This window comes from Typha latifolia, chromosome 2 (genome assembly GCF_019914945.1).
Source record: "Typha latifolia isolate L0001 chromosome 2, TyphaL0001v2, whole genome shotgun sequence".
NCBI classification, from domain to species: Eukaryota; Viridiplantae; Streptophyta; class Magnoliopsida; order Poales; family Typhaceae; genus Typha; species Typha latifolia.
This window is the reverse complement of record NC_133087.1, coordinates 783,924-799,567: the sequence shown is the minus strand read 5'-3', so window position 1 is coordinate 799,567 and position 15,644 is coordinate 783,924. Positions and strand designations below refer to the sequence as shown.

The window sequence follows — 15,644 nt, the reverse complement described above, 5'->3', positions numbered from 1 at the left end:
TGAAAGCCTGGTTCAGGCGATAAATCATTTCTTCACATCCGCCTCCCTACCCAACCGGTGGGGGCAGACCTTCATCACTCTCATCCCAAAAAAAGATCACCCCACCCGGGTGCAAGAGTATAGACCTATATCTCTCTGCAATGTGGCCTATAAGATTATTGCCAAAATTCTCATCGGTCGTCTTAAGCCACTACTCCCGCAGCTGGTGGGGCCGGAGCAGGCAGCGTTTGTGGCAGGGTGGAGCATTGTCGATAACACACTTGCGGCTCAAGAAGTGGCGCACTCGATGTGCTTGGATAGGCGATCCACACCGGTGATAATGGCAAATCTGGATATGGAAAAGGCCTACGACAGGGTGAGATGGGAGGCTGTTATGGATACCCTCTTGCGTGTGGGCTTCTCGACATCGTGGCGAAAGTGGATATGGGCATGTATCTCATCGCCTCGATACGCTATCCTGATCAACGGCAAGTTGTCTGAATGGATCTGACTGCATAGAGGACTCAAGCAAGGAGATCCCTTATCTCCTTACTTATTCATCTTGGTGTCTCAGATTCTGTCCGGATTAATCAACCGGAAGGTGAGCAATGGAGAGTTGAAAGCCTATAAAGTCAGAGACGTGCAGATTTCCCACTTACTATATGCAGATGACCTACTGATAACGGTTCAAGCTTCGCTGACCAATGCGAACTGCATTCTAGAATGCCTTAGCCACTACGAGGCCCTCTCCAATCAAAGAGTGAACTTCCATAAGTCCGCTCTGTACCTACCGACCTGGATGCTGCCTGTGCAGCAAGCTAAACTAAGTGATAGCCTCGGCTTTCAGATTGCAGCGCTACCTTTCGTCTACCTTGGGGTGATCATCTCGGGCAAACGAGTGAAGGTCAGGGAGCACCAATCTTTGGTTGAGCGGGTGGATAAGAAGCTGGCGAATTGGAAACGCGGTGTGCTGTCTACGGCTGGCCGTAGTACGCTCATCAATGCTACTCTCTTAGCAATTCTGACGTTCTGGCTCGGAAGTACCTGGCTACCAGACTCAGTCTTGGAGACTATAACCAAGAAGGCCAGATCTTTCCTTTGGGACAAAGCTAACGGGCGCGGAATGCACTTAGTCAGCTGGGAGACTGTCAGCAGACCAAAAGCTGAGGGTGGCTTGGAGATCAGAGACCTCTGGAGAGCAAGAACTGCGCACATAGGTAAGCTGGCGCTGAAGGTTCTGAACCAGGAGGAGGTGCCGTGGGTCAAACTGCTTACAGCTAAGTATGGACCTTTGAGCCCATGGAATCGATTTGAAGGGCAGAACGTCTCCTGGCTCTGGAGGTCGATCAATGGTGTGGCGAGAAGTCTGAAGCTGGGCTTCAAAAAATTGATTGGCAATGGGTGCACAACCAGTGTGGCAATAGAACCTTGGCTCTCACCGGTCCCATGGAGTAGACAACCCAGGATAATGAGTGCCAAGACTTCGGAAGAGACAACCAAGGTAGAGGAGCTGCTAGACCGGCGGAGGTGGGAAGAACGTCGAATTATTAGTGAGGCAGGAGAAGAGCTGGCTTTCGACAACCTGACTTTCCAAGCTGGGAGCCCCACCTCAGTCGACACGTGGATATGGTGGCCGCATTCGCAAGGCAAGCCATCAGTGAAGTCGATCTACTCCTTCCTCAGCCCAATAGCGGAGGACATCTGGCCAGGTTGGAAGGTGCTATGGAAACTCCAAGTAGCGCCTAGAGTCCGTACCTTTGTGTGGAAGCTTTCATGGAGAAGACTACCCACTAATGTGCTGATGGAGAAGGTTGGATTGAGATATGGGGCGCTGTGTGCATTATGCGAGCTCCACGACAAGATTATCACCCACCTTTTCTTCACATGTAGATACTGCCGCGAGTGCTGGGCTGAGCTCCAAAACAGCACGGGGAGGATGGCGCTTCAAGTGGACGAGAACTGGCTGACCTCTACTTGGCATGCAGACCAACATAAGGATATGGAAGTTAAGGCCAAAATTGCATCGACACTGTGGATGATTTGGAAACAGAGAAATGCCGTAACTTTCGGAGGAGGGAGGCTAAGCCCGAGGGTAATCGTCGGGAAGGCGCTAGCTATGGCCAGAGAATATGCAAAGCGCGAGGAGGCTCCTAAGGAAGCTACGACTAGGGGGCAAACCAAATGGGACGTCCCGGATAAGGGCTGGGTAAAGCTTAATACAGATGGGTGCTACGACGCAGCGGACATTCAAGGTGGTGTCGGAATGGTGCTGCGGGATGATGAGGGCAATATGCTGCAGCTCGCGTGGGAACCGTGTCCTAATATGGCAGCCATATACGCGGAAGCTTGGGCGGCGAGGTTTGGTCTCAAATTGGTGGACAAGGAGTGCCAGCTAATTCTAGAGACGGACTCCCGAGAGCTCGCCAATTTCCTTCGCAGTGAGTCGAGCCCTCCTTGGCGCATTAGAAATATGGTAGATGAATGTAAAACTCTGCTGAGAGAATGTAGAGGGTGGAGAGTTTCTAACGTGTATAGAGAAGCAAATAGAGTGGCGGACTGGGCAGCTAATCGTGGGAAGGTGGTTGGGTCCACTGTAAGTTTGGGTCTGGCGGATCCTGTCCCCTCAGACTTATGTAACATCTTAAGTGCGGAAACCCGGGTTAGCTAGCTAACCCGGGTTAAGCCAGCTGAATGAAGCTCCTTAATTTAAAAATCATTGCACTTTACTACTCTTGTTTCAAAAAAGAAAAAGAAAAAGAAAAAAAAAACACTCATCTTAAAAAGTAAAGAAACTCCGTCACGGCAGCATCTGCAAAGATTCCCGTTGACGTCGCCGGCCCCCACCCACCCACCCTAGCTACTATCAAATCACCTCCCCCGAGCCCCACCTAAATTGCCCAAACAGCCCAGCCGCCTCGATCTCTTGTCTACCATCTTCTTCTCCTCCAGTCTCGTGCGATGGTCTCTTGGCTGGAATACTTCGTGGGCCAGATGGATCCGTCCGACCCATCCTTTTGGACGGACTTCCTCAAAGGGATGCTGAAGCCATTAGCCGCGACGACGGTGGTCTTGGTGGCCGTGGCGCTCTCCTTCGCGCAAAAGCTTGGGCTCGAAAAGGAGATGGTCTACGCCATCGCCAGGGCCTTCCTCCAGCTCTCCGTGATCGGGTTCGTGCTGCAGTTTATCTTTACACAGAAGAACGTTGGTTGGATCCTCCTTGCTTACCTCTTCATGGTATGATTCTCTTTATTGCTCTTGTTGCATGAATTGGGTGAATTTGTTGGTAATTGGAGTTTTGGGGTCGATGGACTGATTTCCGACGTGCGCTGCTAGCTTCAATTAGCGAAAAAATAAATAAAAAAGAGGACTTTTTTCCGCATAGGAAACTAAGAAAAGAACAAAACTAAATGCTTCTGAAATGTAGGAATGTTTTTTCCCTCACCAGCATAGCAGGGTTGACTTCAATTTAGGATATCCCGTGTTGGGTTCATATGATATATTGATGCATTACACAAATTTAAGGTATCTTAATGCCTTGCTCTGCATTGCCTGCTCTTTGTTCCATAGATGGGCTAGCGTTTTCCATGATTTCATTCATTGGTGGCTCTCTTGCCCCAGGACTTGCCTTGAGACTAGTTTCACAATTTTGTTGTTTGATTTGCTACACTTGCAAAGTTAGGCACAAGGAATTCCTCTTTAACAAGAATTGATATTGGGGATAAAAATATTATCATACTCATCGTGTTGATTGTAAAAGAAGATTGATTCAACTCCAGAGGTTTCTCTTATTTGCTTTAGCATTTAGTTTCCTTTTTCTGTTAGCATGTATAATAACAATAGTAGAAAGTGATTATGATCTTTCCAGTTCGAGCTGAAGAGCATGACTTTATTAATCGGGAAGCGGCTGATCATTCGTGCAGGTGTCTGTTGCCGGATATACAGCCGGTCAGCGTGCAAAACATGTTCCTCGTGGAAAGTACATCGCCGGCGTATCCATTTTGGCTGGAACTGCATTGACCATGTTCTTGCTTATCATTCTGAATGTTTTCCCGTTCACTCCACGGTACATCATTCCTGTTGCCGGTATGATGGTTGGTAATGCAATGACGGTCACTGGAGTTACCATGAAAAAGCTCCGAGAAGATGTCAAGTTCCAAAAGAGCATGGTTAGTCGCAGCTCGCTGAGTAGATATTCAGATATACTGCCAGACAGTATTTGATAAGATTGATCAGAATGAAACTTACTAACATACAGTTAGTTGTCATGCATAAACAACATAGTACCAGAGAATGCTATGCCCATATCAATTTTCAGATCATTTGATGATTTCTTGAGGTTGTGCTTGGATAACCTCTGTAGTAACCTTATCCATTTCATCCTTAATCGGCACAACAATCTTATAGCATCTATTATGTAAAATGTTCATTAATTTGACCATCTTCTTTGTTATACCTAAGATTTCTTCTCTGTGTTCGAATAGGTGGAAACAGCGCTAGCCCTTGGTGCGACTCCACGTCGAGCGACACTTCAGCAGGTCAAGAGGTCTTTGGTCATTGCCCTGTCACCAGTCATAGACAATGCAAAGACTGTGGGGCTGATATCTCTTCCAGGTGCTATGACTGGGCTCATCATGGGAGGTGCATCACCCTTGGAAGCAATCCAATTGCAGATAGTTGTGATGAACATGCTTATTGGAGCTTCTACAGTCAGCAGCATTCTGTCAACCTACCTATGCTGGCCTGCTTTCTTCACCAAAGCTTACCAACTTGAATACAAAGTCTTCTCTAGCGATTAAAAACATCTTCTTCTCTTGTGAACATCTAGGCCTTCTTTTCTCATCCGTATCATTGTTGTTTGGTACTACGAGAAGTGAACTTACAAGTGTCAACATTTCTTTTGCTGTCCACTAGCTTCATAACGCATCGCATTTTCCTTTTGAGAATTGTTGCGTAAGGAATGGTGACTGACTTTAATGCTAGGTTTTGAAGAAGAAGAAGTAATAAGAGCTTCAGATTAAGGTACTTCTAATTGTTGTCCAAGAATGCAAAGCTATTTCTTGTTTAAAGCAATCCTACTCTTGATGGAATGAGTGTTTGTGATGCTAAATCCTCTTATATATATATATATATATATATATAGAGAGAGAGAGAGAGAGAGAGAGAGAGAGAGAGAGAGAGAGAGAGAGAGAGAGATGGTAAAATTGCTTGTTCCTATCAATATGTATTGTTCTTATTATAAGAATTTGGGAATTTCTTGCACAAGAAAAGAACAAATAAACCTTGGAAATAGTTGACAAATAAACATATTTAAAAAAAAAATCTTCTTAGTAAAAGGAATAAAAATGTCACCTAAAATTAATGGTGAAGCTTGGATTTCTTTCTTTCTAGCAAAGTATATTTTTTTTTACGAGGTTGCCATGCTTACATGCACTTAATTTTCACTACACACCTTGTAGTTTTCCTTTTAGACTATTTGGCCCTCCAACGTAACCCCTTTCATTCCACTACCGCCTTCTTTTACTTCGTCTTCCCCAAATCTTTCGTTCTTGTCGACGACTCACTTCTTTTGCCCTAATCGGTATGCGGAGGCCACGATTTCCTCGTCTCCTCTTCCTCTTCTCTTTCGCGCTCCTCAGCTCAATTCCTGGTAATAAGATCTAATTCCTGCGCGCTATTGTTCTTCTCGTTATATCTCTCAATCATTTTGACCTAGTTTTTGGATTTATATTGTTTCTGAAAACGAACTCGATCGATTGGTTCCATCAAGGATTAGGACCGGAAGATTTGGGATTCAAGTGACCGCAAACTTGGGTGCAGAGGTGCCTTTCCGGTTTTGTTTTGTTGTTTTTGTCGTGGACCAAGAATTTTTGGGAGCTGGGGCTTGCTGCTAGGTTCAAGAGTTCTTCTTCATGCACTTTGTTTTGTAAGTCTATGAAAGAGAGGATCTTGGATGTGGATGTATCTATTGGGGTCAAGAATGGATAGACTCGGTAGAAATGGAGCTCTTGAGTATCGTGCATCTATACTCGATAGGAACTCGGAATAGAGAGAAGATAATTTTAGAGGCATTCAGTTTTTCGAGGTGTAGGATAAAGGAATATCTTTTCCTTAATTAGATCATCAGCTTAGCTCTATTAAACAACGCAAAACAACCAGTCCCCTAATTCTGTAATTATTTTCAGATTGGTTGGAAATGTTCCTGATAACAAGTAATTGATATGTTTTGAGTTCATATGATGTTGGACAAATTGAATAGATATGCAAGTGACTACGACATCATGGTGCACTAAAGTCAGTTCTATTCTGCCTGTTAGGTAGAAGAACTCTTGTCCGAGAGTTCTTAAGGAGAAACTAATTATTGTGGTCATGATGCATCAAATTGACTTAGTTATGGTTTCAGCTTGCTTATTCAACACATCCAAGCACCTTTGTAGTTGATGATAGTATAACCCCTGTTTCTTAATTAGATACACATAATCTACTAGTGTCTTGTCAGGGAGTATAGATTTTACAAGCACAACTTAAAACATGCATGCTCTCATGACTTAAGTTCCATTTCTTGGTCTCAGTTGCAAATCGCAGTTCTATTTTGAAGTCCAGTAGACACATATGGGTTGCCTCAACTGACTTCTTAAAAGACTATTGAATTAACTAAAAGATGATTGAAAACTTATCCTTTAGGACTAGTCTTAAAGTATTCAAGGAAATCACAGTAGTAAAACATATTTCATATGTTGCATATTCACTGTATCATTTATGAAGGTTCGTAAATGCCTCTCTTATTTAATCCTCTTGTTAGATGTCCTGAGCATTATCTGATAATCTTTCTTTGCAGGTATTCTCTCAACAAGGTTTGTTACTCTTGGTTCAATAGAACTATTCAACACTCATGAATGGCTACCTTCGAAACCAACCATCTACTTCCATTGTAAAGGGGAGAACAAGACGATATTGCCTGATGTAAGGGAAACAAACCTTTTATATGTCTTCAAAGGTGAAGAATCCTGGCAGGTGAGTTGGCATAGGATGCTGCAGATAGCTCAATGTATGGACTGTCTACTTAGTTTGAGTTAGAAATTGAATACATATTATCTACTTAAATGTAAGGTTTCTTTCTTTTGAGTGAAAAATTGAATGCATTTTGTTTTCTTGATTGTAGAGTTTCTTTCTTTCCAAATATGAATTTTCAAAAAATAGCCTTCCCTTCAAATAAACACCATTGATTTGCCGATTAACTGTTTCTTGCCGAGTAATGCATCATGACGACTATTACAAATAGACTATCATTTGCATATGCATATACACATAAAGAATGTTTCTCTGCAATAAATAGTTATGAAAATATACTTTTTGCAGCCATTGACAGAGCTTCCAGATAAGAAATGCAAGCGATGTGGTTTCTATGAAAAGGATATTCTGAATGATGATGTTTATGATGAGTGGGAGCTGTGTTCTGATGAATTTGTTGGTGGAGAGTCTATCCATTTCAAGGACAATGAATTCAATGCCACATTTATATGCGCTGAATGTGCAGCTTCGTCTGGTGAGATGCTTTTTCATGTTATTTTTTCCCCAGCAACCAGCTTAATAAATTTTAGATTGAACAAATTTCTCAGATTGAGTATAATCAAGTTTAGATTCTTTTGTATATGTCGAGCTACTGACTCCAGGCAGGTATAATCTTGTTGCTAATATTTCATGGTCTTTAACAGGTTCAACTCATTCTTCTATCTCTGACACTAAGAATAATAGGAAGAAATCTAATGTGGTTCTACTGATAATCATATGCCTTCTGGCTTCTGCCCTGACTGTTCTCGGAGGTGTGGCCGTGTATAGATACTGGCAGAAGAGAAAGAGAGAACAGGATCAGATGCGGTTTCTGAAACTTTTCGAAGAAGGCGATGACATTGAAGATGAACTGGGTCTTGGAATATAGGAAAACGAAAATCACAGGATTTATTCTACTGACACCATATGCAAGACCTGTACATAGATTTCAAGATTACCAATTTTCTTTTTCCAACGCTTGAAATGTAGAACAGCAGAGTGTATTTGATGAAATATAGTGCTTTTATATGTGTCAGTATAAGCTTCTTCACAAGCAAGTCTTGGAATATGTTTATAATGTTGATCGCTAGTAAATTATATGGTTCAGGCTTGCTAACACACTGCACAGGTTGCGGTGTTTCACTATCTTCTGTTTTGTGTTCTAATCGAATTTGGCAGCGAGCAGTTTTCTACATTTCATGATCTTTAGCATCATCTATGAATGCCTATAAGCTGATATATTAGTATGAATTCTTTTAGGGGAAATTAGTGTGAATTACGAGGAACGGATACAGGAACAGCAAGACTGAGGGAAAAAATGTCTATGGACCTTTATCCAAAAAAAGGGAAAAAATTTTCTTTATTAACATTTATTTGTGAAGCGCTTCACCACAAACAGTAGGGAGCATTAAAAAAATAATATTATATATATATATATATAGAAGTACTCCACAAAGGATGATTACTGTAATTGAGAAGCAAATATTAAGCCCTGGTAGCTATCAAAGTTCTTTCCGCAAAAAAACCAAGAACAAAATCCTTGCCATTTCAGTTGATTCAACAACCAAACAACCGAAACAAGCTATTAAAAATTGCCCTCACATCATCACCTAGCCTCTCAATAATGACTAAGATGACAATAACTAGGAGCTGGAGCAATATAACAAAATAGCAACAGTTTGCAAGCAATCCGGAGAACTAAAATTTATCATAAAACTTTGCAGAATACTGTCATTATCCACCTACATAAACCATACAACACCAAAGTATAAATAGATGATAGGCTCTTAGCAGAGCGATAACAGAAGTAAAACATAACTTGGGCAGACGCCTCCACAACAGTCACTGGAAGTTTTACTGCTACTATAGAGAAAGCTTTATTGGCCTGAGCATATCAGGCACAACGATTACTTCCACTTCTTGAACTTGCCTCCAAACATACCATGCTTCCCATGCTTATGCTTGCCAAACTTACCATGCTTGAACTTGCCATGCTTCATCTTGCCATGTTGACCATAGCCTTGGCCCTGGCCATGGCCATAGTAGGATCCATATCCAGGACTCTGGCCATGGCCAACTCCATATCCAGGATTATGCGAACCATGGGCCATGTGGTGCCCCCCAAAAGCAGCTGCTGCTGCAGCTGCACCTCCAGCTAGCAGAGATCCCATGTGAGATCCATGCCCTGCATCATAAGAACACATCAACAATGGGCAGATGATATGTCCAAGTTCTTTTGATACGATACTAATTCAAATGATGTAATAGTAGAAAACTAGAAATGATACTGAAAAGCACCTTGTGGAGGACATAGAATTTGATATGGTGGAAACAAATGAATTTATTTAAGAGAGCATATAAGCTCATATGAATAATAGGAATCGAGCGATGATGCATACCCTGGTGCTGCGGAGCAGATGAACCGGGATAAGCTGCTGGTGGATAACCCTGTGGTGGATACCCCTGTGGAGGGTATGCCCCAGGTGCAGGGTAAGCCTGTGGAGGGTACCCTGGCGCTTGGGGATATCCTTGTGGGGCGTATCCTTGCTGCTGATATCCATGTGGATATCCATGCCCAAATCCTTTCTCACTGCTTTCTTTGCCGCCATGCTTATCCTTTCCACCTCCCATTTTCTTCACAGACTACACAAATAAGAAAGCAAAGAACATTAATTACTAAAGAATCCTGAAAATAGCTGACAACAAAACTATAGTTTGGAAATCAAGACCATCAAAACTCTTTTGTGGGTACTAATAAATTAGCTGCAACAAAACGTTAGAAGACCGCATCAACCCTATACTCCTATGTCCCATCTCCGCCCGTCTTCCTATAGAACCTACGGTCACAATGTTTGATCTTTCCATTACCAGCAAGAAGCATCTTATAGACACACAACAGAGATTGAACACTGTGGATAAAGTTTCAGTATGAGGTTCTTGGTTTGATCTAAATCTTGTAATTCTCACATTTCCAGTCCAAGCGCAAGCAGCCAAATTCAAGATTGGCAACTTTCATATCATCCTCTGCTTCCACTACTTCAAAGGTCAAAAACATTAGAAGGTGGCAAAAAAATGTCATCAATCTTTTGTAATACTTTGTGGAGAAGAGTGTTGATCATCTATATGACTCCATCTATCATCTAAAGCGAGGATTGAAATTTTTTAGAAAATTATAACCTTTAAATACATGCAATTAACATAATCATATGGATGACGACCACATACGAAACAAGTCTAGGTCTGAATTGAGCGCAAAAACCCACCAAAACTCCATTTCCTGCAAGCAAAGCGTGAAAAAAAAACCCCCCAAAAATGGTAGAAATATTAATCAACCGAGCGATATCAACCAACACGAAGTGAACGGATTAAATTTTGAACCAACCATCAAAATAATTACCAAAGAAATAGAACTATTAGAAGGAAAAAGGAGTTACCTCAGGAAAAAAAAACCAAGAGATCCACTGGACCCGGTTAGAGAGAGAGCTGCCATTTTATAGGTTTTCTCCACGTGTCGTTCGGACACTAAGCCGACCTAACAAGCAGACCACGTTTCGCGACTCGCATGCGTGGCATCCGCTCTGTTTCGCAGCTGTGGGCGAGAATAATTTCTGACGGCAGGTGCTTATTTGGAGTTCTTTTGCTTCGTGAACAATTTGGTCTAATGTCTGGGATCCGGTGCAGGTAGAGGCGGTTTCCGGAGTACAACCGCAAAGGTGAGATTCTCGAAATGCGCCACGTCTTCTGCTTTTTGATCTGCATCACATTCCCATTGGGGAGAATGTCAACTTTGGCATCTCAATTATTCTCAGGACAAAAGAAAAAGTTTATTCTCAAAGAGTATAATTTTGATTACATATCTGCCTGTAGATAAGATTTATAAAAATTCCCTTTCTTTTTCTTTCTGCTATGTTACACTTTTCACTCACTCTTGGCTCGATATTATCACATTAGTCCGGCAAGAATAGAAGCATACAATTCGCCTCCTAAACTATCAAAATATCACCACCTATAGAATTGAAGAGTGTACTTTGGAAGTTGAAGTGCCCTATAAAGATCATTGTGATTTATATCTTATGCTTAATTTGATGTGTATCGCAAATTGAAGCAATTTATAATGCAAATTATCACTTACAATCACATCCACATGCTCTACTCTACAAATACCTCAGAAGCTAATTACATGACTATAAAATCATTATACAACAAGCCCATCCTTCATACTTCATAGATAATTACAATTGAAGCTGTGAAATGTACCAATTAGCAAAACAGTTAATATGAACCCAGATGTTGTTTACTGAAGCCAAGACCTGCTAATTAAACCAGATGGAATCACTATAAATGGAGTGCATCCACCTGATCCACTACCATGTAAAAGGATTTGGAGCTACTGTCCATCAACTACATCTGAGGCACTGTATGTATGTTAATCTGTTTGACAAATTTGAAGTTATTTCATAAGAACAATAAGTCAAGAATAAGTAAAGCTATTAGAGAAAGAAATACCTAGTCAAATTTAGCAGATCTCAGATCACTGTACTGTTTCTGAAGTGCTGGATTAATGCAGGAAAACAATGATGATTTTTTCGGTTTGTTGCCAAAAAGAAACGACCGAAGTGGTATTCTGGTCCTGGTTGGAGAATGCTTGAAGTTCTGGTACTGGCTGCTTTTAGATCCAGAAAGTTTGGAATTCTGATGCAACTTCGACAAGGCCTTCTCTATCTCAGATTCAAGTCCCCTTACATGATCTAGTCCTGCCTGCAGTTCATCTGCTACTTTGCTATTCTCCTGTTGCATGTGCAGCACCTCACCTTGAAACTTTGCTGCCTGATGTGAAGTAAATTTTGTTCCGTTGTCTGAACTCTTGCGTAAAGCTTCTGTTATTCCATCTTGGATGCTGCAAAGTGATGAAAATCTTGACTGAAGTTCTCCCCTAAACAATGCATTCTGCTCTAACCATATGCAGATTTGGGTCTTGAGAGCTCTTAGCCTTCTTTCGACCGGTTCAGAATCATGTTTCAACAGCAGATCGGTCGAAGCACGGTTACTGAGCTCTTGTGTCTTTTCATCTTTCAGCTTCTCAATTTCAGTTCGCAGCTCTTGATACTTGGCTTTGAATTCTTGCACTTGATTGAAAGATGTGCTAAACCTTAACCAAAATTCCAAATTTTCATCTAAGAGTGTGTCAATGTCGCTTCTGAACTTCTGTTCGATGGGTGATGCATTTAATGTTTCATCGAAGAAATGTAACTTGCTGTCTTCAGCATGGGGTTTTTCTCTGCTTGCAAGATCATTTGACGTATCTGCTTTTCTAGGGGATGCAGAATTAGGATCTTTAGAATTTCCAGAGCTACAAGGTTCTGAACTTTCTGTTATCAATACTGGGAGGAAGGTAATGCTCTGAGTCTTGCACTGACCATTTTTTGAGGCTTCAATTTCTCCAGAAGTTATATCTGCACTGAAAGTTGAAGTGCTAAAGATTTGTCGCAGTGACCGAATCTCGTCATCTTTGATGGCATTTGCATTCCTTAGTTCTTTTATCAGTTCTTCTGTCTCATGAAGACGCTCTTGATTTTTCTGCTCAACTTCAATTAGCCTTTTCTTTGTTTTCTTGTAGTTTCGAAGTATTGATGTATATTCAGTTAGTAATAGTTTTTCTCTACCTTCCAGTCCATTTAAAAGTAATTGCTGCAAGTTTAAAATGACTTCTTGGTCTCCAAGACTTTTCTCTTCTTCACTAATAGGAGAAATGTGTTCCCTTGCTAGGGATTCTTTTTGGACGCAATTTTCTCCATGCTTTAAGTCCAGGATATTTTCTGAACCACAAAGGGTTATGTGATCACTTGCTTGAGGCAAATCTTTTTCTGTGAATTCGTCTCCCTCTTTTGAGTCCTGGATATTTCCTGAACCACTTGGAGGAAGGGAATCAGCATCTTGTGGTGGATTTATTTCTTTGAACTTTTCTCCTCCTTTCAATTCCTCATTACTATCTAAGCCAACATACAGAGTGTACTGACCTGTTTGTGATGAGTCTCTATCTTTGAGTTTATCTTTCTGTATACTGAATTCATGGGCCTTTTCTAAATCACCTGCGATCTGAGAACCCGTATTTGATTGAATACATCCGCTAGAGATAGGAACAGGTTCTTGAATCTGATAAATCCCCTCTTCAACCAATTTTTCTTCCGTATCGTATACTTTTGCAAGTATTGATTGATCACAATCAGTAGGTGGTCCCAAGTTACAAGTTGCAGCTTCTTCCTCTACAAAGATGACCTGGCCCTCATGATCACTAGACTGCAAATTTTCCGCAATATCACTGAGGTTATTAAAAACTTCAGTAAAATTCGAGAAGAGAGTATTTTCTTCGTCTTGGACAGTTTTCGCGAGAGTCTGTGCTCTACTCAACTCCTCTTCTGCTTGCTTGAGTCTGTCATTCACATCATCTGAGTCATTAATAAGAAACATCTTCTCTTCTTCCAAGTTCTGTAGGCATTCTTCAAGCTTACTGTTTTCTAGACTTAAGTTATTGATTTGTGCAGTCTGCGATGAAACTGTCAGCTCTAAGTTTATAACTTTGTTCACAAGTTTGTCGATTTTCTCGGCAAGCTCCTCCACAGAGGAATCAGAATTCATTTCAAGGTGCTCTTTTACCTTCTCACATATTAGTTGCATCTCAAATTTCTCATGTTTCAGAGAGTAATCTTCTTCCTTCATGTCTGCAATGATTGAGTCTGTTCCTGTAATTCCATCAGAAATATCTGCAAATTCCATTGACTGACCACACTCACCCTTGAGAGCCTTCAGCTTTTCTCTAGAAGAACTAATTCTGGCCGACTCCATCCTTGCAAGCATGATTGATTTCTTTTGCTGCTCCTGGAAGCTAATGATGGCATCTTCACAAGATTTAAGGGCTGTTGCTGTCATCAAAGCGCGGGCCTCATCATCTTCAATGACTGCACTAGCATTGAACTCATCTTGATAGTAACAAACTTCCTCTTGCATATCAATGATCTGCTTTTCAATATCCCAATACTTTGCGATGCCACTCTCATATGAACTTTTCACAAATTCTTTCTCAGTCTGCAGAACCAGGATAGCCTTCTGAAGCCTATTTATTTCTTCTTGTGCACTCTCTTTGCTCAGCTGCGGAGCACTAGTCCGATGTTGTTGTGCCTTCTCTACAGATGAACTGCTCTCTCCTTTTCTCTTCATTAAGCTCTCCACAGTCCGCTTGTCAACTTTACTCGAATGAATCGGCATAATTGCTTTAGGAAAATTGTCATCTTCCTCCTCTAGCATTGCATACTGAACTTGTTCAGGAAACGCAACCGCGATGGTGTGGTTAGCCTTGTGTAGCTCTCCCGATATATGATCATACCTTTCGGCGAGCGCTCTATATGCCCTATAAGCCTCTTCCACAGAACTTATCACCTCCGGTCGCCTTTTGTAGTACATCTCTGCTCTCTTAGAAAATGAATCAGCTTCCTCTCCGAGAAGCTCGAGCATATGGTTAACCCTTTCTTCCATTTCTGCATGCATAGAATTTTGTTATCCATGTAAATGGATTCTCTAAACGAAATAAAACAAACTAATCAAACGAATAGTGGATATATATATATATATATACATGAAACCCTAAATTAGAGGCTACCAGTAATAAAAGGCAAATTCTAAATGCAGAGATGCAATGAGGATCAATTTAGATAGTAATAAGTAATTAATGATTCCCAATGCGAAATATTACTCTTCCTATACACAAAATTGCTAAAATGTCTACATTTCAACGGCAAAATATATCCTTCTTCCCTTCTTGTAGAAGAAGAATAAGTGCAAATCTAAGAGATCATCAAGACACATGAAGGATTTGGAATTAGGCTCACCTTGTAGATCGCTGTCGAGCCATTTCGATTGCTTCGTTCGAATGTGGCTCGCCCACCACCACGAGTACGCATTGCTCGCAGCTCTCTGCAACATATCTCCTCTGTGATCTAATCCTAGTTTCTCTGTGAAGAATAAACTACGAGAGAGAGGAGAGGAAGAAGGTGGTGGCCATGGTGGGATATGATCGAGCTCTTGGTTCGAGAAACGAAATCGATTTCTTTCTCGCGGCTTTGCTGGTATTGCGAAGAAGAAAAGAGGTGGGAAATGGAGTGGTGCAGTGCACGTAGAAGTGTGGGATTTGGAGGTTAAAGCCGTTAAGGGTTTTGGGCTGGGCTTTTTGCTAGCTGGGCTTGGATTTCTTTTCTTTACCTTTTCCTTTTGTTATAAAAAATTTATGGTTTACACCCCATATTTTTAATATTTATAAAATGGAGCTCTCCATTTCACCAAATATGTACGGAAAATCTCCTGATTAGATTAACACTAATCCCGTTTGAGTATATAGAAATATTTTATAAACTGACCTATTATTTTCCAAACTGTCAAAATAATAATAATAATAATAATAATAATGCTTCTATCTTCTTCTTTTTTTAGGCACAATGGGTTTCCTATTTTTCTACAACTGGCCTCAAATCTCAAATAAAGAGAAGTAACTTGAAAGCGAGCTATCCTCCAATATTATATCCCTTCTAGTCTCCTAGCTTAAGTAAGATTTTTTAGATGAGATATTT

General features: G+C 41.2%; 4 protein-coding genes across 8 annotated transcripts; 2 read left to right on the top strand and 2 right to left on the bottom strand.

The window, feature by feature from the left end:
* The first annotated feature begins 2,716 nt into the window (after positions 1-2,716).
* LOC140781733 (UPF0014 membrane protein STAR2-like) lies at positions 2,717-5,001 on the top strand. The gene is made up of 3 exons (XM_073127883.1): positions 2,717-3,213; positions 3,900-4,145; positions 4,461-5,001. The coding sequence occupies exons 1-3, from the start codon at positions 2,938-2,940 to the stop codon at positions 4,773-4,775; spliced, it is 837 nt and encodes a 278-aa protein (XP_072983984.1). The 5' UTR covers positions 2,717-2,937; the 3' UTR covers positions 4,776-5,001.
* Positions 5,002-5,424: 423 nt separating this feature from the next.
* On the top strand, positions 5,425-8,062 carry LOC140781734 (uncharacterized). The gene is made up of 4 exons (XM_073127884.1): positions 5,425-5,626; positions 6,815-6,990; positions 7,336-7,522; positions 7,692-8,062. Exons 1-4 carry the CDS (start codon positions 5,560-5,562, stop codon positions 7,913-7,915), a joined length of 654 nt encoding a protein of 217 aa, XP_072983985.1. The 5' UTR covers positions 5,425-5,559; the 3' UTR covers positions 7,916-8,062.
* A 642-nt stretch (positions 8,063-8,704) lies between these two features.
* On the bottom strand, positions 8,705-10,700 carry LOC140781741 (uncharacterized). 5 transcript variants are annotated; one of them, XM_073127906.1, is made up of 3 exons: positions 10,461-10,700; positions 9,426-9,669; positions 8,705-9,211 (listed from the first exon to the last, which is right to left on the bottom strand). In XM_073127906.1, the coding sequence occupies exons 2-3, from the start codon at positions 9,655-9,657 to the stop codon at positions 8,934-8,936; spliced, it is 510 nt and encodes a 169-aa protein (XP_072984007.1). In that variant the 5' UTR covers positions 9,658-9,669; positions 10,461-10,700; the 3' UTR covers positions 8,705-8,933. The 5 variants fall into 5 exon arrangements, with proteins under 5 accessions (XP_072984007.1, XP_072984009.1, XP_072984006.1 ...); XM_073127908.1 differs by lacking the exon at positions 10,461-10,700 and adding an exon at positions 10,290-10,409; XM_073127905.1 differs by lacking the exon at positions 10,461-10,700 and adding an exon at positions 10,204-10,298.
* Positions 10,701-11,149: 449 nt separating this feature from the next.
* LOC140782327 (protein NETWORKED 2A-like) lies at positions 11,150-15,137 on the bottom strand. The gene is made up of 3 exons (XM_073128835.1): positions 14,910-15,137; positions 11,533-14,558; positions 11,150-11,457 (listed from the first exon to the last, which is right to left on the bottom strand). The coding sequence occupies exons 1-2, from the start codon at positions 15,001-15,003 to the stop codon at positions 11,533-11,535; spliced, it is 3,120 nt and encodes a 1,039-aa protein (XP_072984936.1). The 5' UTR covers positions 15,004-15,137; the 3' UTR covers positions 11,150-11,457.
* Positions 15,138-15,644: the final 507 nt, after the last annotated feature.

Bases quoted from the DNA above. Each gene is read 5' to 3' on its own strand.
- LOC140781733 (XM_073127883.1), top strand. From the start codon at position 2,938: ATGGTCTCTTGGCTGGAATACTTCGTGGGCCAGATGGATCCGTCCGAC. The intron at 3,214-3,899 runs GTATGATTCTCT...TCATTCGTGCAG, and splicing joins TCCTTGCTTACCTCTTCATG to GTGTCTGTTGCCGGATATAC. The intron at 4,146-4,460 runs GTTAGTCGCAGC...GTGTTCGAATAG, and splicing joins TCAAGTTCCAAAAGAGCATG to GTGGAAACAGCGCTAGCCCT.
- LOC140781734 (XM_073127884.1), top strand. From the start codon at position 5,560: ATGCGGAGGCCACGATTTCCTCGTCTCCTCTTCCTCTTCTCTTTCGCG. The intron at 5,627-6,814 runs GTAATAAGATCT...CTTTCTTTGCAG, and splicing joins GCTCCTCAGCTCAATTCCTG to GTATTCTCTCAACAAGGTTT. The intron at 7,523-7,691 runs GTGAGATGCTTT...GGTCTTTAACAG, and splicing joins TGAATGTGCAGCTTCGTCTG to GTTCAACTCATTCTTCTATC.
- LOC140781741 (XM_073127905.1), bottom strand. The intron at 9,212-9,425 runs GTATGCATCATC...CTTATGATGCAG, and splicing joins ATCTGCTCCGCAGCACCAGG to GGCATGGATCTCACATGGGA.
- LOC140782327 (XM_073128835.1), bottom strand. From the start codon at position 15,003: ATGTTGCAGAGAGCTGCGAGCAATGCGTACTCGTGGTGGTGGGCGAGC. The intron at 14,559-14,909 runs GTGAGCCTAATT...CTATGCATGCAG, and splicing joins GCTCGACAGCGATCTACAAG to AAATGGAAGAAAGGGTTAAC.